Raw genomic sequence first — 21,684 nt, forward strand, 5'->3', positions numbered from 1 at the left:
TTGAAGGCTCGTAAAATCAAAACCGAAGCAGTTAGAAAATCTCTTTGCACAACTTTTAATCAGAAGGGTTTAATCTCTTTCCTGTGCGAGTTTGAAGCAGACACAACAAACGCGCTCAGAGGAGATAATGTTTGAAAAAAGGTGACAGGTTTTTACAAATAATTTGTTTTGAAGGGGTAATTGCCAACTTCCTGTTGATTTTTGCTGATGGATGTCAATGAATGAAATGTATGTCTAAGTGAGACCTACATAGAGATTTTTGTTCATGTTTCTACGACATTCCTACTGGAAGTTACAAGCAGTTGTGTCTGTGTTTTCTTCCTAGGAGCAGTTTTGTCAGTGTTTTATTTCTAGGGGGCGCTAGAGCGCAATTTTAAATTTTGGTTTTTTGATTAGATTGCAATTTTCGCTAGTCCTGATGTGTGTGTTGAGTTTGGTGAGTTTTGAAGCATTTTAAGGGGGTCAAATTTCAGCTCAAAGAGGGAAAAAATGACATTTTTTTAGGAAACTTTTGTTTTGAAGGGGTTTTTTGCCAACTTCCTGTTGATTTTTGCTGAAGGATGTAAGTGAATGAAATGTAAGTCTAAGTGAGACATACATAGAGGTTTTTGTTTCATGTATCTACGACATTCCTAACATAAGTTACAAGCAGTTTTGTCCGTGTTTTTTTCCTATGGGGCGCTAGAGTGCAATTTTGAGTTTATTTTTTATTTTTTTATTCGATGGCAATTTTTGCCAGTCCTGATGTGTGTGTTAAATTTGGTGAGTTTTGAAGCATGTTAAGGGGGTCAAATGATAGCTCGGCGTTTCTGGATGTTGTTGATAAATGGCTTTCGCTTTGCATAGTAGAGCTTTAACTTGCACTTTGAAGCATGTTAAGGGGTTCAAATTACAGTCCAAAGAGGCGGCGGTATAATAATAATAAAACCTCAGAAATACAATAGGGTCCTCGCTCCCTAATAATGCATGTTGTTGTTATTTGCATCTGTCAATGTGCGTGGGATCTTTTTTCCTCAACATCACCTTTTTATTTATGTACACCCACCTGTGTCGCTCATCTACATCCCGCACGTCCCCCACACTTTTGTAAGTGTGAGCGCTGGGCAGAAGTACAGTAACCGCCGCCATGGCGTTTCAGGAACTGTTGACTGCTTTGTAGCGATTGTGTATTCCTTCTACCTCCCAAGGTCTTTTTCAAGTCACGAGGGGGTTGAAAGTTGTTTCGGAATGAAAGTTGGTGGAGTATAAAATTGAGGATTTGAGGGGGTTACACCTCTGACTGGCGTGAGGTGTGATGTTTCCCTAAATGAAACTTTGGATCCATGCTGACTTTGGCGGGATGGAAGTTGCCCCCTCTGAGAGGAACGTGGCCCCCCCGCAGAGTTCTCACCTTGACTGGAGACCTGACACTTTTATAAAGCATACAGGAGCCTCTTTCATGCACAGCAATGACTCCTGTACCGTCACAACTGCGGAAAACAGAAAAGCCGGCATTTTTCCACCCGTGCCTTTTACACAGGAGTGACATGGACATTGTTATGGAACAACCTTCTGCACATTTTACAGTAAAAAAACAACTGGAAGCTCAGCAGACAGAATTTTACTGTAAAATCTACTGTTTTTGCGGGACCGATGTCTATACTTGCCAACCTTGAGACCTCCAATATCAGGAGGGGGGTTGCGGAGGGCGTGGTTAAGAGGGGTGGCGTATAATTCACCAACTCGAGTATTTCATATATATATATATATATATATATATATATATATATATATATATATATATATATATATATATGAAATAGTTGACTTTCCGTGAATTCTAGCTATATATATAGTTATTTTATTATATATATATAAATAAAATAAATAGTTGAATTTCAGTCGGCACCTATCAAATGCACAGTAATAAAAACACAGTTTTTCTACTAACTGTACTGTGCTTGCTGGTTACTAAGAAAAAAACAACAACACGTACCTTTCACTATTTGAGTAAGCTTTGTTGTGTATTTGCGTATTGGCGAGCGATCTCCGAATCCGGGAACTTCCTTCACGGATTTGTTGTAGACATCCGCAAATGAGAACGGGATGTTGCTTCCAGCTATCAGCATAGCCATCTTTGTCTCAGCATAAGTTACACCATCGGGTCTCCATTTTGCGAGGTGGCCTTGTGCTTCGCTGACCGTTCATGGCTGAGTATATTCGTTCGGCCGCCGTGTTCATTGGAGAAGTCTGTATTACAAAATTTACAGGCAACATACCCCTTCCCCTTCGAACTCTCCTGGATAAACTGAAATTCTTGTTTCCAATCGTTCTGGAACTTGCAAGCGTATTTCTTCATTTTGCTCGTCGACGGTGTAATATATTGGGTTGGAGTCAATAACCAGGCGACGTGATGAAGTTATGTCTCTTTACTGTGGGTTTCAGAACAGACCCCCTAATGCATGTTCCTTGACTGCACTTAAATGTAGAATATATTTAAATTCTATTCTATGTACAGTAGATGGCAGTATTGTCCTGTTTAAGAGGGTCACGACATTGAGTCAGGTCTGCATGGAGCTGGAGGGGGCGTGGTTTCCAGCTCCGCCGGAATTTCGGGAGAAAATTTGTCCCGGGAGGTTTTCGGGAGAGGCGCTGAATTCCGGGAGTCTCCTGGAAAATCCGGTAGGGTTGGCAAGTATGCCGATGTCCCTTTGGGACACAGGACCCTATTAAATTTCTCGCGTTTTATTAATATTCTTTATTCTTTTTTTATTATTATACCGCGACCTCTTTGAGCTGTAATTTGACCCCCTTAACATGCTTCAAAACTCACCAAATTTGACACACACATCAGGACTGGTGAAAATTGCGATCTAATCATTATTTGCAAAAAAAAATAAAATGTTTATCAGTTTGATCATCAAATATGTTGTCTTTTCAGCATATTCAACTGAATATGGGTTGAAAATGATTTGCAAATCATTGTATTCCGTTTATATTTACATCCAACACAATTTCCCAATTCATGGAAACAGTCTCACATTGTCGTCATTATTGTCGTCTTGTGTTCAGCGACACTATTGCTCTCGGGTAAAAGTGTTCTTAAAAACGGTTTGTCCCGCATTTTATTGTTCTGTATCGCCTGCCTGAGGGCATCAGTTCAAAAAATTTATGTCCAGGGTGAGATGGGTCCTTTATGATGTTTCGAGCCTTTTTGAGGCACCTGGCACTGTACAGTAAATCAAGGGAGGGTATGGCCTGCCTCGCTGTCGGACTGCTGGCCACGCCTCTCCACAAAAACATTCCCATAGACATACCATAGAACGGTTTAAGTAAGTATGAATTGTTTTAGTTCTATTGTAAAACTTACAAACGTTGAATGAAGAATCCTTTCGAGCATGAACATTATGGACGGTTTTACTTTCAATCCAAGGCCAAACAGGAGTTGCATTTCCCACCCGCAGTGGGGCGAAGTTGTAAAGACAAACAATAACACACTTTTTAATGAAAATTAATGAAAACAAAACATAGCAATTAGTGGGGAAAAAACAAAAAAATCCATAAACTGTGGTTTATAGTTCAGAATTCGCGGTGAGTCGTTTAAATTAGTCAATCAATCAATCAATCAATCAATCAATGTTTATTTATATAGCCCCAAATCACAAATGTTTCAAAGGACTGCACAAATCATTACAACTACAACATCCTCGGAAGAACCCACAAAAGGGCAAGGAAAACTCACACCCAGTGGGCAGGGAGAATTCACATCCAGTGGGAGGCTAGTGACAATGCTGACTATGAGAAACCTTGGAGAGGACCTCAGATGTGGGCAACTTCTCCCCCCCCCCCCCCCCCCCCCTCTAGGGGACCGAAAGCAATGGATGTCGAGCGGGTGTAACATGATACTGTGAAAGTTCAATCCATAGTGGCTCCAACACAGCCGCGAGAGTTCAGTTCAAGCGGATCCAAGACAGCAGCGAGAGTCCCGTCCACAGGAGACCCTCCCAAGCGGAGGCGGATCAGCAGCGTAGAGATGTCCCCAACCGATACAGGCGAGCGGTCCATCCTGGGTCTCGACTCTGGACAGCCAGTACTTCATCCATGGTCATCGGACCGGACCCCCCTCCACAAGGGAGGGGGGGACATAGGATAAAGAAAAGAAGCGGCAGATCAACTGGTCTAAAAAGGTCTATTTAAAGGCTAGAGTATACAGATGAGTTTTAAGGTGAGACTTAAATGCTTCTACTGAGGTAGCATCTCGAACTGTTACCGGGAGGGCATTCCAGAGTACTGGAGCCCGAACGGAAAACGCTCTATAGCCCGCATACTTTTTTTTAGTCGACTATTTAAATGATTAGTCTAAAGATTAGTCGTTAGCGGCAACTTCTGTTTGCTACCAAAAAAGGTGATTACGGACACACTATTGATTATATTTTCGACCTAATTAATTAATGGAAGGCGACACTAATAATGATGAATGCCGTCAGGTTCAACTTGATGACAGTGCACTTTTATACGACCTTGAAAGAAAAAAATATATCTGTCAGTCGCTAATACTTTTTTTTTTTTTTTCCCCACTTCTTATCACTTTTGTTCTTTTCTGCTTCCAAAGCCGCCGGGAGGCTGAGACGGGCTCTGAATACAAAAAAGATGGTTTCAAATAAAAAGGAAAAAAAAAGCTGACGTTCTTGTGTTTTTTTGATGGGGTGAAGTTGAACATGGTCGTCACACCTTTTCTTATGTTCGGCAGGTTGTCATGGTAATGAGGCGGCGGCGGCGGTGTTCTTATTGCCTGGGTTTTTGCTTCGAAGCAGGATTATTTCGAAAAAGACCATATCCTTCAGACTTTATAGAAAAGCCAAAAGCAGTGAAGTTGTCACTTTGTGTAAATGGTAAATAACAAGAGAATGCAATGATTTGCAAATCCTTTTTCAACTTATATTCAATTGAATAGACCTGAAGGACAAGATATTTAACATTCAAACTGGAAAATGTTTGTTATTTTTTGCAAATATTAGCTCATTTGGAGTTTGAGTCCTGCAACATGTCTCAAAAAAGCTGGCACGAGTGGCGAAAAAGACTGAGAAAGTTGAGGGATGCTCATCAAACACTCATTTTTGAAAAACCCACAGGTGAACAGGCTAATTGTGAACAGGTGGGTGCCCTGATTGGGTATAAAAGCAGCTTCCATGAAATGCTCAGTCGTTCACAAACAAGGAGGGGCCTAGGGTCGCCACTTTTTCAAAAAATGCCTGAGCAAATTGTTTAAGAACAACATTTCTCAAGCAGCAAGGAATTTAGGGATTTCACCATCCACGCTCCGTAATATCATCAAAAGGTTCAGAGAATCTGGAGAAATCACTGCATGTAAGCCATGATATTACGCATTTTGAATCCCTCAGGCTGTACTGCACGAAAAAGCGGCATCAGTGTGTAAAGGATATCACCACATCGGCTCAGGAACGCTTCAGAAAACCTCTGTCTGTTACAAAATATGAGAGTGGATCCCAAGGATGCAGAGACGTATTTTGGTTATAGTAAAGTTCTTCCTTTTATTTTGGTGGAAGTGGGACGTAGCCAAAACAAAAGGCGATGGTGGAAATACAAAAACACTCCATGAAGAACAACTATATCAAACAACCAAAAATAGAACAGAAAGCGCTAGACAAAGCTAGGAACAATACAGGCTGGGAAAAATACCAAACAGGGGTACAAAGTACAAAAATGAGGACGCTAGACGAAGCTAGGATAATTTACTTAAAAAAACGAAGTAAAACAAAGAAACAAAATGCTAACTAAAGGTGCTAGACAAAGCTAGGATATAATAGGCAAACCTGAGAGGCGCAAGAGGCGGACTAGAAAGACTGCTAGTGTGAAGGAGGCCAAGACACATGCGAGTTGAAACTTGCAGTGGAAACAAAGCCGTCAGCACCCAGACTAAATAGGCCACCTTTAATCAAGTTCAGGTGTGCAAGATTGCCCAGCGTCAGCTGAACTCCAGAATGTGGGCGAGAGCGAGAGTCAACATGACGTGAAAATTCAGTTCACCACACTGTCAATAACTACAGCTGGTCGCTCCATCTGTAAGTGCAAGTTAAAACTCTGCTATGCAAAGCCACAGCCATTTATCAACAACACCCAGAAACGCCGCCGGCTTCGCTGGGCCCGAGCTTATCTAAGATGCAAAGTGGAAAAGTCTTCCTTGGTCTGACGAGTCCACATTTAAAATTTGTTTTTGGAGACTGTGGATGTCGTGTCCTCCGGACCGAAGAGGAAAAGAACCACCCGGATTGTTCTAGGGTGAAAGTCTAAAAGTCAGCATGTACTGCATGAAAAAGCGACATCAGTGTGTCAAGGATATCACCACATGGGCTCAGGAACACTTCAGAAAACCTCTGTCAGTAACTACAGTTGGTCGCTACATCTGTAAGTGCAAGTTAAAACTCTACTATGCAAAGCCACAGCCATTTATCAAACACCCAGAAACGCTAAGATGCAAAGTGGAAAAATCCTCTGTGGTCTGACGAGTCCACATTTAAAATTTGTTTTTGGAGACTGTGGACGTTGTGTCCTCCGGACCAAAGAGGAAAAGAACCATCCGGATTGTTATAGGGTGAAACTGTAAAAGCCAGCATGTGTGATGGTATGGGGGTGCATTAGTGCCCAAGGCATGGGTAACTTACACATCTGTGAAGGCCCCGTTAATGCTGAAAGGTACATACAGCGTTTGGGAGCAAATCATTGTATTCTGTTTTTATTTAGGAACTACACAATGTGCCAACTTCACTGTTTTTGGATTTCCTAGAAAGGTAGATCATGGGCCAAGAACCAACTCAATTGTTGTAATATCATGTAAGCCATGATATTACGCATTTTGGATCCCTCTGGCGGTACTTAATGAAAAAGCGACATCAGTGTGTAAAGGATATCACCACATGGGCTCAGGAACACTTCAGAAAACCTCTGTCAGTAACTACAGCTGGTCACTCCATCTGTAAGTGCAAGTTAAAACTGTACTATGCAAAGCCACAGCCATTTATCAACAACACCCAGAAACACCGCTGGCTTCGCTGGGCCCGAGCTCATCTGTGAAGGCACCATTAATGCTGAAAGGTACATGCAGCTTTTGGGAGCAAACCATTGTATTCTGTTTTTATTTAGGAACTACACAAGGTGCCAACTTCACTGTTTTTGGGTTTTCTAGAAAGGTAGATCATGGGCCAAAAACCAAATCAATTGTTGTTTTCTTTCTCAGCTCGGCAAATTCCACCTCCATGTTGATAGTCGTGACGCATCATTATTCATGCGTTCATTTAACGATGAGTAATTGGCTGCCCCCGGCTGGTCGTAGTTTTTCTGGCCTTTCAGAAAGTCGACAGTGATCTCACAAACTGAATACAGCATCTGGCAACTTTCTCGCTCAACCTGGCGACTTTCCAACTACTTAGCGTATTTTTTTTTTTTTTTTTGTCTTAAAACAACTGGCGTCCAGACTGGAAGTCAATCAATCAATATCCTGTATTTAACCAAGGGGGAAAAAACCCTAATTGACATTAAAATCTCTTATCCAAGAGTAGGGGTGGGTATTGATGAGATATTTCCGGTTCCGATTACACCAGGGGGGCTCATTACGTGGATGGCGGAGGGTGTGTCAGTCCATCGCCAGCCAGCCATTAAAAAATAGAGCTAAAAATAAGCGATAGTCAATCTTCAAGACGTGACTTTGGCCACTTGATTGACATTAACAGCACCCGAGAGTCTAGTGAGATGACGCAGGCTGCTGCCAGATCATTATTAAGAAAAAACGACCGACAGGAAGGCGAGACAATTTTTTGTTTGTTTGTTTTTTTGTTAAACATGCTTGTATTATTATTAAACACCTTTAACTTATTTCATAAATAAAATCCCCTCCACCTGCTTGCCTGCAGGAAAAGTGTGGCCACTCCTGTTTTACACATTAAATTCTACTGGTCCTCTTATCAATTCTCATTTATATAGAAATTAGCATTCATTTATATTTTAGTTTACAGTTAAAATGTACTTACGAAGCCTACAGTGAGGTCCTTAGAGGCACATACATTTCATAGAAATAACCAAAAACGTTTTTTGTACATAAATTTATATTCTTCTGTAGCGTTTAATCATGTGCAAATGACAGTCAAGCGGGGCGTCGTAAAAGACGACAATGTTTGTAGTGTTTTTAAAATCCAGAGGAAGGGGATTTATCAACAAAAAATTTCTTTGAACGGACAGACTGTGAGGGGAAATAAAACAAAATGCTGGAACACAGCAAAAAACACTTACTAGGAATGTGTGAGCAGATGGCGTCCACAAAGTACGTGCGTACTAGAACTTTGCATCAAACGGGATCGTCTATAGCAGGGGTCGGCAACCCAAAATGTTGAAAGAGCCATATTGGACCAAAAATACAAAACCAAAAATGCCTGGCGCCGCAAAACAAATTTAAAAGCCATATTACATACAGATAGTGTCTCATGAGATATAAATTGAATTAAGGGGACTTAAAGGAAACTAAATGAGCTCAAATATAGCTACAAATGAGGCATAATGATGCAATTTGTACGTATAGCTAGCCTAAATAGCATGTTAGCATCGATTAGCTCGCAGTCATGCAGGGACCAAATATGTCTGATTCGCACTCCACACAAGTCAAAAACATCAACAAAACTCACTTTTGTGCATTCACGCACAACATTATAAGTTTGGTGGACAAAATGAGACAGAAAAAGAAGTGGCATAAAACACGTCCTAGAAAGTCGGAGAAAGTTGTACATGTAAACAAACTAGGGTGAGTTCAAAGACCGCCAAAATTAGTAGGACAAAACGGCGCTCGCCAAATATCGAATCTGTGAAGCATGTTTAATATAAACAGTGTGCTTTGTAACAATTAGGGAGTTTTGTGTCATGTTTGTCCTCCTGCAGAAACTATATTAAAACAAAAAATATAATCTTTTTTCCATTTTTCATACATTTTTGAAAAAGCTCCAGAGAGCCACTAGGGCGGTGCTAAAGAGCCGCGGGTTGCCGACCCCCGGTCTATAGTCACCAGGGAATAGAGAATAACGTCCCCACGAACCAATAGCTCAACTTAAATATTGCTAATTACAAACAGAAAACAGGTGAGGGGGAAAAGTGTCAGGAAAGGGGAAAACAGGAAGTGAAAAAACACAAAATAAGAGGGCAAAACAGGATCGAAAACTACACCCAGAAAGTGAACAATAAACTCCAAATAAAGTTAAAGTACCAATGAGTGTCACACACACACACTCTAAGGTGTGGTGAAATGTGTCCTCTGCGTTTGACCCATAGCCCTTGTTCACCACCTGAGAGGTGAGGGGAGCAGTGAGCAGCAGCGGTGACAGCGCCCGGGAATCATTTTAGGTGATTTAACCCCCAATTCCAAGCCTTGATGCTGAGTGCCAAGCAGGGAGGTAATGGCTCCCATTTTTATAGTCTTTGGTATGACTCGGCCGTGGTTTGAACCCAAAACCTACCCTTCTCAGGGCGGACATTCCAACCACTAAGCCACTCAGTAGGTTAGTAGTAAAAGTAGTTGACTTGGTGGTATTACACCTCTGTTATTACAATGTTGATTTTGATATACTAGTTTTTCAACCTTTTCTGAACCAAGGCACATTTTTGTCTTTGAAAAAATCCCGAGCCACACCACCAGCAGAAAACTTGAAAAACTAAAAAACTCGATATTGACGATGAAATCGTTCTCGCAATTGTTGGATATGATTTCAAACCATAAGCTAGAATTCATTAGTATAGCTCTTGTCTCAAAGTAGTACTGTCACATCACGGCGTGACTTATTTTGAGTTTGTTTTACTTCTTGTCTTGCGCTCCTATTTTGGTGGCTTTTCCTCATTTGTCGGTATTTTCCTGTAGGAGGTTCACGTGTTCCTTGAACGCTATCCCCCCGCCCCTGCTTTGTTTTCGCAATCAAGACTATTTTGTTTGTGCGGACGCTACCCGTCTTTGTGGGGACATTGTTCATTGTGTCATTTACGGATGCACTTTGTGGACGCCATCTGCTCCACATGCTGTAAGTCTTTGCTGTCGTCCAGCATTCTGTTTTTGTTTACTTTGCAGTTTTAATTTTGTTCTGCTTCAAATCCTTACCTTAGCGGTACTCACCTTTTGTTTATTTTTGGTTTGAGTATCAGACACAATTTTACCTGTACTCTGCCTCCCGCTGTTTCCGACATCTACAAAGCAATTAGCTACCGGCTGCCACCTACTGATATGGAAGAGTATTTTACAGTTACTCTGCCGAGCTCTAGACAGCACCGACACTCAACAACAACACATCATCTGCAGACTACAATAACTGCTTTGCAAAACATATTTTTAACCCAAATAGGTGAAATTAGATAATCTCCCGCTGCACACCAGACTGTATCTTATGGCACCCTAGTGTGCCGCGGCACAGTGGTTGAAAAACACTGTACTAGACTTACATATACATGCACTTACACAGAGCCCTGGCAACATTTTTCAGAACATGTGTGTAAACAAAGTTAAGCAACACACATTAATTAACTTCATGATCCGTCCTAAAATAAGGTAACAATATAAGATCCATCCATCCATTTCTCCGGCTTAAGCAGGAAAGCCCAGACTTCGCCTTTCCCCGCACTGCAAAAAGTCAGTGTTCAAAAACAAGAAAAAAAAAATACAAAAATGAGGGGTATTTTATTTGAAGTAAGCAAAATGATCTGCCAATAGAACAAAAAAAAATGTGACTTGTCAAGACTTTCCAAAACAAGTAAAATAAAGCTGGAAGAAGCGATGGACAGGACCGACTTTTGCAGGTGTTTCCTGCCTTTACCCATTTCAATCAATCAATCAATCAATGTTTACTTATATAGCCCTAAATCACTAGTGTCTCAAAGGGCTGCACAAACCACAACGACATCCTCGGTAGGCCCACATAAGGGCAAGGAAAACTCACACCCAGTGGGACATCGGTGACAATAATGACTATGAGAACCTTGGAGAGGAGGAAAGCAAAGAATGTCGAGCCGGTCTAACATGTGAAAGTTCAATCCATAATGGATCCAACACAGTCGCAAGAGTCCAGTCCAAAGCGGATCCAACACAGCAGCGAGAGTCCCGTTCACAGCGGAGCCAGCAGGAAACCATCCCAAGCGGAGGCGGATCAGCAGCGCAGAGATGTCCCCAGCCGATACACAGGAGAGCAGTACATGGCCACAGGATCGGACCAGACCCCCTCCACAAGGGAGAGTGGGACATAGGAGAAAAAGGAAATAAATGGCAGATCAACTGGTCTAAAAATAAAATATCTTTACCTGCACGTTAGCTACCTTCCCTGCATCCTGGGGTCACACTGGTGCTTCTTTCTATCACCCAGTCAACGTATCTTTACCCGCACAGTACCTACCTTCTCTGCATTGTGTGGTCACGCTGGTGCTTCCTGCTTTTATCTTGAAACGGCAGCAGCGCAGCAGCATCAGCACAGCATGTTCTTTGAAGGCTCGTAAAATCAAAATAAGAGCAGTTAGGAAAACTTTTTCGTCAACTTTTACTCAGAAGGGTTCAATCTCACCTGTGGGATGTATAGCTCGGTTGGTAGAGTTGCCGTGCCAGCAACTTGAGGGTTGCAGGTTCGATTCCCGCTTCAGCCATCCTAGTCACTGCCGTCGTGTCCTTGAGCAAGACACTTTACCCATCTCAGTGCCCCCCACAATGGTTTAATTGTAACATAGATATTGGGTTTCACTATGTAAAGCGCTTTGAGTCACTAGAGAAAAGCACTATATAAATATAATTCACTTCACTCCATCTATCTCCTGTGGTAGTTTGAAGCCGACACAAGAAACGCTCTCAGAGGAGATAATGTTTGAAAAAAGGTGACAGGTTTTTACAAAACTTTTGTTTTGAAGGGGTAATTGCCAACTGCGTGTTAATTTTTGCGGAAAGGTGTCAATGAATGAAATGTAGGTCCAAGTGAGACCTACATAGAGGTTTTTGTTTCATGTTTCTACGACATTCCTACCGGAAGTTACAAGCAGTTCTGTCTGTGTTTTCTTCCCAAAAGCAGTTTTGTCTGTTTTATTCCTAGGGGGCGCTAGTTTGGGTGCTAGTAGCCGAAACTTGTCAGGTACAACACTTTACCTTACTAGCCTATATAAATCAACCATTTCTAAATACACGTCAGTAGGCTAAATTAACCTCTTCAACATTTTTTTTAGCACTCTTTCGGACATTGTGAATTTTGGTATTAGTGTTCATAAATGTTCTGTAATGTGGGTCTCAGGGACAGACTCGGAAGGAGATTTTTATAACAAAGTTCTAAAACTTTTTTTTGCAGTTAATCATTTACTGCAAAGCAAAAGCCATTTATCAACAACATCCAGAAACGCCGCCGGCTTCTCTGCGCCCGAGATCATCTAAAATGGACTAATGCAAAGTGGAAAAATATTCTTTGGTCTGAGTTTATGAGTTTGAACATCAAATATCTTGTCTTTGTAGCATATTCAACTGAATATGGGTTGAAAAGGATTTGCAAATCATTGTATTCCGTTTATATTTACATCGAACACAATTTCCCAACTCATATGGAAACGGGGTTTGTTTGAACTTTGAGTATGTACAAATGTACATCCACAAGTACATTTACTGTACATACATACATATACACATACTGTACATATACATTCTCTGTACAAACATGCGTATACACATACTGTACATATACATTTACTGTACATACATACATATACACATACATGTACATATACATACATACACTCATGCACATAATCACGTTTCATCAAACATATATTAAGATTGTGGCCCTACGGTAAACTTAGCAACACATGGCACACTGACAAAGCTTAACCTATTGTTACTATAACAATCTACAAGGTTAATATAGGTTGCTTCTCTTTCTTCCCCTCCATTTTTATGCTTTCTTTTGTATCTCTAGTTATCATTACTTATACGTATTGTTGCATTTAAACAACTGTATTGTTGATATTAGAGGTACATTTTGGTATTGTTCATTATCAATAGTGATATTTCTATTGGTATTTGACTCGCTCGACCGCTCATAAAAGCAATGGGACTCTGTCTGTGAATGGAGCTTGTAGTTACTTATTATATAAATATGTAAATATTTTATAAATATGTATATAAATATGTACATAGCTCGGTTGGTAGAGCGGCCGTGCCAGCAACTTGAGGGTTGCAGGTTCGATTCCCGCTTCCGCCATCCTAGTCACTGCCGTTGTGTCTTTGGGCAAGACACTTTACCCACCTGCTCCTAGTGCCACCCACACTGGTTTAAATGTAACTTAAATATTGGGTTTCACTGTGTAAAGTACTTTGAGTCACTAGAGAAAAGCGCTATATAAATATAATTCACTTCACTTCACATAAGTGTTGTAATTATATTCCAACTCCGCGTTCTTCTTGGTCATCACCGCTGCTTACCCCCCCTCCCCACGCAAACATTCACACACTGATGGAGGGAGCTGCCATGCAAGGCGCCAACCAGCAACTATCAGGAGCAAGGGTGAAGTGTCTTGCTCAGGACACAACGGACGTGACGAGGTTGGTTCTAGGTGGGATTTGAACCAGTGACCCTCGGGTTGCGCACGGCCACTCTCCCACTGCGCCACGCCGTCCCGTTTGCCTGAAAAGCTGGTCAGGACCAAAAAAAAAAATCTGAAAAGCCGATATGGGCATCTACCCTCTACATCAAAAATATGATTTGTCTGTGAAGCTGGTCAGGAAAAAAAAAAAATCTGAAAAGCCGATATGGGCATCTACCCTCTACATCAAAAATATGATTTGCCTGTGAAGCTGGACAGGACCAAAAAATATATATATATATATATATATATATATATATATATATATAATTTAAAAAGTCATATCTGTTTGTCGAGTTTAGAAACGTCCGTCCTGCCTGGTTTCTGCGATGTGTGATTTCCCGATCAATAACCCTGTCATTAGCACACATTTAAGGACCCTCGCCATCAACCCACCGACTGTGTCTTTGCCGCAGATGATGAAGTTTGCCTGGGACAACTACAAGCTGTACGCCTGGGGCAAGAACGAGCTGCGACCTTTGACCAAGAACGGCCATATCGGCAACATGTTTGGTGAGTGTTTACTTTCTTAATGCTATTTTAAACACGCCGGATGTCGGTAGGAATGAAAAGAATGTGTCTGTTTTGCAACATGGCTCAAAAAGTGATGGGAGGGTTATGGCTTTTTATAAAATGGTTTCAACGTTTACAGTAATACACCGTAAAAACAACCGTAGATTTTACTGTAAAAAAAAAAACAATGGCATTCTTTTTCCATTTACAGTAATACACAGTAAAAACACCTGTATATTTTACCTGAAAAATCAGCGGTACTGTTTTTCCATCTACAGTAATGCACCGTAAACAACAACAAATTGCATATTTTACTGTAAAAAAAACCAATGGTACTTCTTTATTAATTTACAGCACTACCCTGTAAAAACAACTGCAAATTTTACCTTAAAAAATGGTAGTTTTTCTATTAAAAGTGTTACGCAGTAAGAACAACAAACTTTACATTTTACCATAGTAAAAAACAGGTTTTTCCATTTACAGTAATACAGCAGGGGGTCACCAACGCGGTGCCCGCGGGCACCAGGTCGCCCGTAAGGACCAGATGAGTCGCCCGCTGGCCTGTTCTAAAAATAGCTCAAATAGCAGCACTTACCAGTGAGCTGCCTCTATTTTTTCAATTGTATTTATTTACTAGCAAGCTGGTTTCGCTTTGCTTGACATTTTTAATTCAAAGAGAGACAAAACTCAAATAGAATTTGAAAATCCAAGAAAAAATTTTAAAGACTTGGTCTTCACTTGTTTAAATAAATTCTTTTTTTTTTTTTTACTTTGCTTCTTATAACTTTCAGAAAGACAATTTTAGAGAAAAAATACAACCTTAAAAATGATTTTAGGATTTTTGAACACCTTTTAAATTCCTTCCTCTTCTTTCCTGACAATTTAAATCAATGTTCAAGTATTATTATAATTTTTTTATTGTAAAGAAAATAAATACATTTTAATTTAATTCTTCATTTTAGCTTCTGTTTTTCCGACGAAGAATATTTGTGAAATATTTTTTCTAACTTATTATGATTAAAATTCCCCAAAAATATTCCGGCAAATCTAGAAAACCTTTAGAATCAAATTTAAATCTTATTTCAAAGTATTTTGAATTTATTTTAAAATTTTTGTTCTGGAAAATCTAGAAAAAATTATGATTTGTCTTTGTTAGAAATATAGCTTGGTCCAATTTGTTATATATTCTAACAAAACGCAGATTGGAATTTAACCTATTTAAAACATGTCATCAAAATTTTAAAATTAATCTTAATCAGGAAAAATGACTAATGATGTTCCATAAATTATTTTTTTAATTTTTTCAAAAAGATTCAAATTAGCTAGTTTTTCTCTTCTTTTTTTCGGTTGAATTTTGAATTTTAAAGAGTCGAAATTGAAGATAAACTTTGTTTCAAAATTTAATTTTCATTTTTTTCCCATTTTGTCCTCTTTTAAACCGTTCAATTAAGTGTTTTTTTTCATAATTTATTCTCTACAAAAAATCTTCCGTAAAAGGACAAAAAATGTATGACGGAATAACAGACAGAAATACCCTTTTTTATAAACGTTTTTGTTGTGTTACGTTGCGGATATTCTCCCCAAATGTGTTTGTCATTCTTGTTTGGTGTGGGTTCATAGCGTGGCACATATTTGTAACAATGTTAAAGTTTTTTGTACGGCCACCCTCAGTGTGACCTGTATGGCCGTTGACCAAGTATGCTTTACATTCACTTCTGCGTGTGAAAAGCCGTAGATATTATTTGACTGGGCCGGCACGCGAAGGCAGTCAGTGCCTTTAAGGTTCATCAGCGCTCTTTACTTCATACATTTTACTTTTTGAAACCGATACCGATCATTTCCGATATTACATTCGGCCGATATTATCGGACATTTCTAGATCAAATCCTGCCTTCAGGTTTGAATAAAATAGAATATGTGTTGGCAAAAAAAAGTGATTCCATTTCAATGATTGACAAGGTTTTTTTTGACTTTGTAATATTCATGCGTTATAATTTTTCCTGAGCACAACTTGATTAGCATCAGGAAGCCGAAGATGATATATTACCTTAATGGATGTTATCACATTCTGTTGGCGGAGCAGAAAAGTGCTTCATTCAATGGAAGGTAACGCACTTTCTTGCCTGTCAATCATCTGGAATATTCCTGCAGCCTCCTTGAAGAAGAAAGGAGAGACTTGTGATTTTTTGATATCCCCTTTTTATATTAGTCCTCAGTGAGAGGCAGATCTGGTCTTGTTCGGTAAGTAAGACCTTTAAGAAGCCATCGTTTGTCCTTTTGTTAGGACCGTACAGCAAAGATGCTCAATTTGGAAGTGACTTCTTTGCTTGCTCTGTTAAGATACGATGCCCGGATCATTCCATATTCTTGTTTTTGTTCCATTTTGGTATCACACTCTGTTGTTTGACGTCCTTAGTTCCTGTTTTGTTCGGTCACCATTATAGCTTATTAGGTTACCTGCCCATTGCTTTCAACGCACACCTGTTTCTACTGATCACTGCCTTATTTAAGCCTGCCCTTTTTCGTTCTTCCGCCTCGGATCCTAATTTGCTTTCACGCGACAGATGACGACTTGATTTCCATGTTTATACTCGCTATTTCTCGCGCTGCGTTTTGTTTTTCCCTAGCTTTCATGCCAGTAGTTTTTGTTTTCCCTTTTTGTGCCTTTGTGCCAAGTTACGTGTTTCTGTTTGTTTCCCTAGCTCCCATGCTAGCTCCTTTTGTTTGCCTATTCTGCGTAGCACCAGTGTTTTTGTTCTAGCCTGTTTTGTTAGTTTAATAAATACTTATTTCTTATCTTACGCTGTGTTCTTGTCCGACGCAAGTCTCACATGCTCATACTTTTGAGGATTTGAGGGTCAAGTCACTCTTTACTCGACCAAAAATGACGAAAAAAATATATCCAAGTAACGAACAAAACAATAGAGTAGTGTTGTCCCCATACCTATATTTTGGTACCGGTACCAAAATGTATTTCAGTACTTTTCAAAATATAGGGGACCACAAAAAATTTCATTATTGGCTTTATTTGAACAAAAAATCTTAGTGTACATGAAACATATGTTTATTATTGTCATTTAGTCCTTAAATAAAATGTTGAACATTCTAGACAACTTGTCTTTTAGTAGTAAGTAAACAAACAAAGACTCCTAATTAGTCTGCAGTAACATATTGTGTCATTTATACACCTATTATTTTGTACACATAATGAGGGACAAACTGTAAAAAATTATTATTAATCTTCTCTTTCATTTACTGTTAATATCTGCTTATTTTCTCTTTTAACATGTTATATCTACACTTCTGTTCAAATGTAATAATCACTCATTTTTACTAAATGTGTGATGATACCACAAATTTAGGTATCGATCCGATACCAAGTAGTTACAGGATCATACATTGGTCATAATCAAAGTCCTCATGTGTCCAGGGACATATTTACTGACTTTATAAACATAATATGAGATTTTATGGAATCATAGTAGTACCGACTAGATACACTATTGTACTTGTTATCATTACAGTGGATGTCAGGTGTAGATCCACCCATGGCATTTGTTTACATTGTGACGCCGGTGAGCTATTGTATCCTCCTATGGTGTGTAGTGAAGCATGTTTTGCTATTCCTTGTCCTCCAGTGATAATAATAGCTGTAAGAATCTCTGTGTGTGCGCGCTGCCGAACACGCTCCTCTGCTTGTCAAACTAGCAATGTCACAACGTTAAAACGTGCATATCATGTCTGTAAAAAAACAAAACGGTACTTTTCAAACAGAGTATAGTACCGTTTTTGATTAATGAGTACTGGATACTATACTAGTACAGGTAAACTGTATAACCCTACAATAGAAAAAGACAAGTTTTATATATATATATATATATATATATATATATATATATATATATATATATATATATATATATATATATATATATATAGATCCATAGTGGATCTAACATAATAGTGTGAAAGTCCAGTCCATAGTAGATCTAACATAATAGTGCGAGAGTCCAGTCCATAGTGGATCTAACATAATAGTGCGAGAGTCCAGTCCATAGTGGATCTAACATAATAGTGTGATAGTCCAGTCCATAGTGGATCTAACATAATAGTGTGGGAGTCCAGTCCATAGTGGATCTAACATAATAGTGTGAAAGTCCAGTCCATAGTAGATCTAACATAATAGTGTGAGAGTCCAGTCCATAGTGGATCTAACATAATAGTGCGAAAGTCCAGTCCATAGTAGATCTAACATAATAGTGCGAGAGTCCATTCCATAGTGGATCTAACATAATAGTGTGAGAGTCCAGTCCATAGTGGATCTAACATAATAGTGCGAAAGTCCAGTCCATAGTAGATCTAACATAATAGTGCGAGAGTCCAGTCCATAGTGGATCTAACATAATAGTGTGATAGTCCAGTCCATAGTGGATCTAACATAATAGTGTGAGAGTCCAGTCCATAGTGGATCTAACATAATAGTGTGAGAGTCCAGTCCATAGTGGATCTAACATAATAGTGTGAAAGTCCAGTCCATAGTAGATCTAACATAATAAATAGTGTGAGAGTCCAGTCCATAGTGGATCTAACATAATAGTGTGAGAGTCCAGTCCATAGTGCATCTAACATAATAGTGTGAAAGTCCAGTCCATAGTGGATCTAACATAATAGTGTGAGAGTCCAGTCCATAGTGGATCTAACATAATAGTGTGAGAGTCCAGTCCATAGTGGATCTAACATAATAGTGTGAGAGTCCAGTCCATAGTGGATCTAACATAATAGTGTGAGAGTCCAGTCCATAGTGGATCTAACATAATAGTGTGAGAGTCCAGTCCATAGTGGATCTAACATAATAGTGAGAGTCCAGTCCATAGTGGATCTAACATAGTAGTGTGAGAGTCCAGTCCATAGTGGGTCTAACATAATAGTGCGAGAGTCCAGTCCATTGTGGATCTAACATAATAGTGCGAGAGTCCAGTCCATAGTGGATCTAACATAATAGTGCGAGAGTCCAGTCCATAGTGGATCTAACATAATAGTGTGAGAGTCCAGTCCACAGTGGATCAAACATAATACTTTGAGAGTCCAGTCCATAGTGGATCTAACATAATAGTGTGAGAGTCCAGTCCATAGTGGATCTAACATAATTGTGTGAGAGTCCAGTCCATAGTGGATCTAACATGATAGTGTGAGAGTCCAGTCCATAGTGGATCTAACATAATAGTGTGAAAGTCCAGTCCATAGTAGATCTAACATAATAGTGTGAGAGTCCAGTCCATAGTGGATCTAACATAATAGTGCGAAAGTCCAGTCCATAGTAGATCTAACATAATAGTGCGAGAGTCCATTCCATAGTGGATCTAACATAATAGTGCGAGAGTCCAGTCCATAGTGGATCTAACATAATAGTGTGATAGTCCAGTCCATAGTGGATCTAACATAATAGTGCGAGAGTCCAGTCCATAGTGGATCTATCATAATAGTGCGAGAGTCCAGTCCATAGTGGATCTAACATAATAGTGTGATAGTCCAGTCCATAGTGGATCTAACATAATAGTGTGAGAGTCCAGTCCATAGTGGATCTAACATAATAGTGTGAAAGTCCAGTCCATAGTAGATCTAACATAATAGTGTGAGAGTCCAGTCCATAGTGGATCTAACATAATAGTGCGAAAGTCCAGTCCATAGTAGATCTAACATAATAGTGCGAGAGTCCATTCCATAGTGGATCTAACATAATAGTGCGACAGTCCAGTCCATAGTGGATCTAACATAATAGTGTGATAGTCCAGTCCATAGTGGATCTAACATAATAGTGTGAGAGTCCAGTCCATAGTGGATCTAACATAATAGTTTGAGAGTCCAGTCCATAGTGGGTCTAACATAATAATGTGAAAGTCCAGTCCATAGTAGATCTAACATAATAGTGTGAGAGTCCAGTCCATAGTGGATCTAACATAATAGTGTGAGAGTCCAGTCCATAGTGGATCTAACATAATAGTGTGAAAGTCCAGTCCATAGTGGATCTAACATAATAGTGTGAGAGTCCAGTCCATAGTGGATCTAACATAATAGTGTGAGAGTCCAGTCCATAGTGGATCTAACATAATAGTGTGAGAGTCCAGTCCATAGTGGATCTAACATAATAGTGAGAGTCCAGTCCATAGTGGATCTAACATAGTAGTGTGAGAGTCCAGTCCATAGTGGGTCTAACATAATAGTGCGAGAGTCCAGTCCATTGTGGATCTAACATAATAGTGCGAGAGTCCAGTCCATAGTGGATCTAACATAATAGTGCGAGAGTCCAGTCCATAGTGGATCTAACATAATAGTGCGAGAGTCCAGTCCATAGTGGATCTAACATAATAGTGTGAGAGTCCAGTCCATAGTGGATCTAACATAATAGTGAGAGTCCAGTCCATAGTGGATCTAACATAATAGTGAGAGTCCAGTCCATAGTGGATCTAACATAATAGTGTGAGAGTCCAGTCCATAGTGGATCTAACATAATAGTGTGAGAGTCCAGTTCATAGTGGATCTAACTTAATAGTGAGAGTCCAGTCCATAGTGGATCCAACATAATAATGTGAGAGTCCAGTCCATAGTGGATCTAACATAATAGTTTGAGAGTCCAGTCCAAAGTGGGTCTAACATAATAATGAATCTTACTTAGATTTCAGTTTTTGCAGTGTAGAAACACACCAACAGACATCCCACATGTGACCTTTTAGTAAGTATAAACAGTTGTAGTTATATTGTAAAACTTACAAATGTTTCTTCAAGTGATGACTGAAGAATCCGTACGACTAGAAAGACCACGGAGTCTCTAACAACGAGCACAGTTCTCATCTTCTCGCTAACAATTTCCTTGGCGGAGTGTGCCGTGCGGCCAAGCGTTGAGCCCGAGTACGCCTCATATGTTCTTGGAATAAATCACCCTCACAAAACAACAGCGACATAAGCAAATGTATTTTTCTTACACTTCCCGCGAAAATAGTCAGAGTCTCCGGCGGATGTGATCTGGTAAATGTCATCAAGGCAGCCGCAGGTGAAGCCGGGTATGAAATTGGATGCCTTGTTCCTAAATGTGACGCAGACATGATTGCATCCACGGCGGACGCACGCCGGAAACATCTCTGCCGCTCCGTACTTAAAGACCAGGCGCTCGCCTCACGCACTGAACTGCATCCGTATTGCCGCCTGTTTGATACCGGAGTTGTGTAACTCTCAAGGCTGAATCTTGTTAGCTTTCCTCTGAACAAAGTAGCTTCTGAATATTTCATTGCATCAATTAATTATTGTATTGATCGCACTTAACTAAGTTAAGTGGTTTGTATTGTTTAACATGGACCCCAATTATCTGTCTACTCTGAATTGCTGCCGGGTATATAGTATGCGCCTCCCTAGAATTTCCACCGGGCCAAACTCGTCACGTCACGAGTGACACTTCACCTGTCATCATTTTCAAAATGGAGGAGGCTGATTTCAATCATTTGAAATCGCATAAAGGGAAGAAGATTAAGAGCTATTCAGTAGGATTTAAGGTCC

The 21,684-nt window shown here is 39.8% G+C and overlaps 1 protein-coding gene across 1 annotated transcript in view; it reads left to right on the forward strand.

Annotated features, from left to right (window-relative positions):
- The window catches only part of LOC133561705 (mannosyl-oligosaccharide 1,2-alpha-mannosidase IA), a 349,703-nt gene that overhangs the window by 168,431 nt on the left and 159,588 nt on the right, over nt 1-21,684 (forward strand). The window contains exon 2 of the mRNA XM_061915171.1: nt 14,040-14,136. Coding sequence (XP_061771155.1) covers nt 14,040-14,136 — 97 coding nt within the window. The remainder of the gene's footprint in view (nt 1-14,039; nt 14,137-21,684) is intronic.

This window comes from Nerophis ophidion, linkage group LG11 (genome assembly GCF_033978795.1).
Source record: "Nerophis ophidion isolate RoL-2023_Sa linkage group LG11, RoL_Noph_v1.0, whole genome shotgun sequence".
Taxonomy (NCBI): domain Eukaryota; kingdom Metazoa; phylum Chordata; class Actinopteri; order Syngnathiformes; family Syngnathidae; genus Nerophis; species Nerophis ophidion.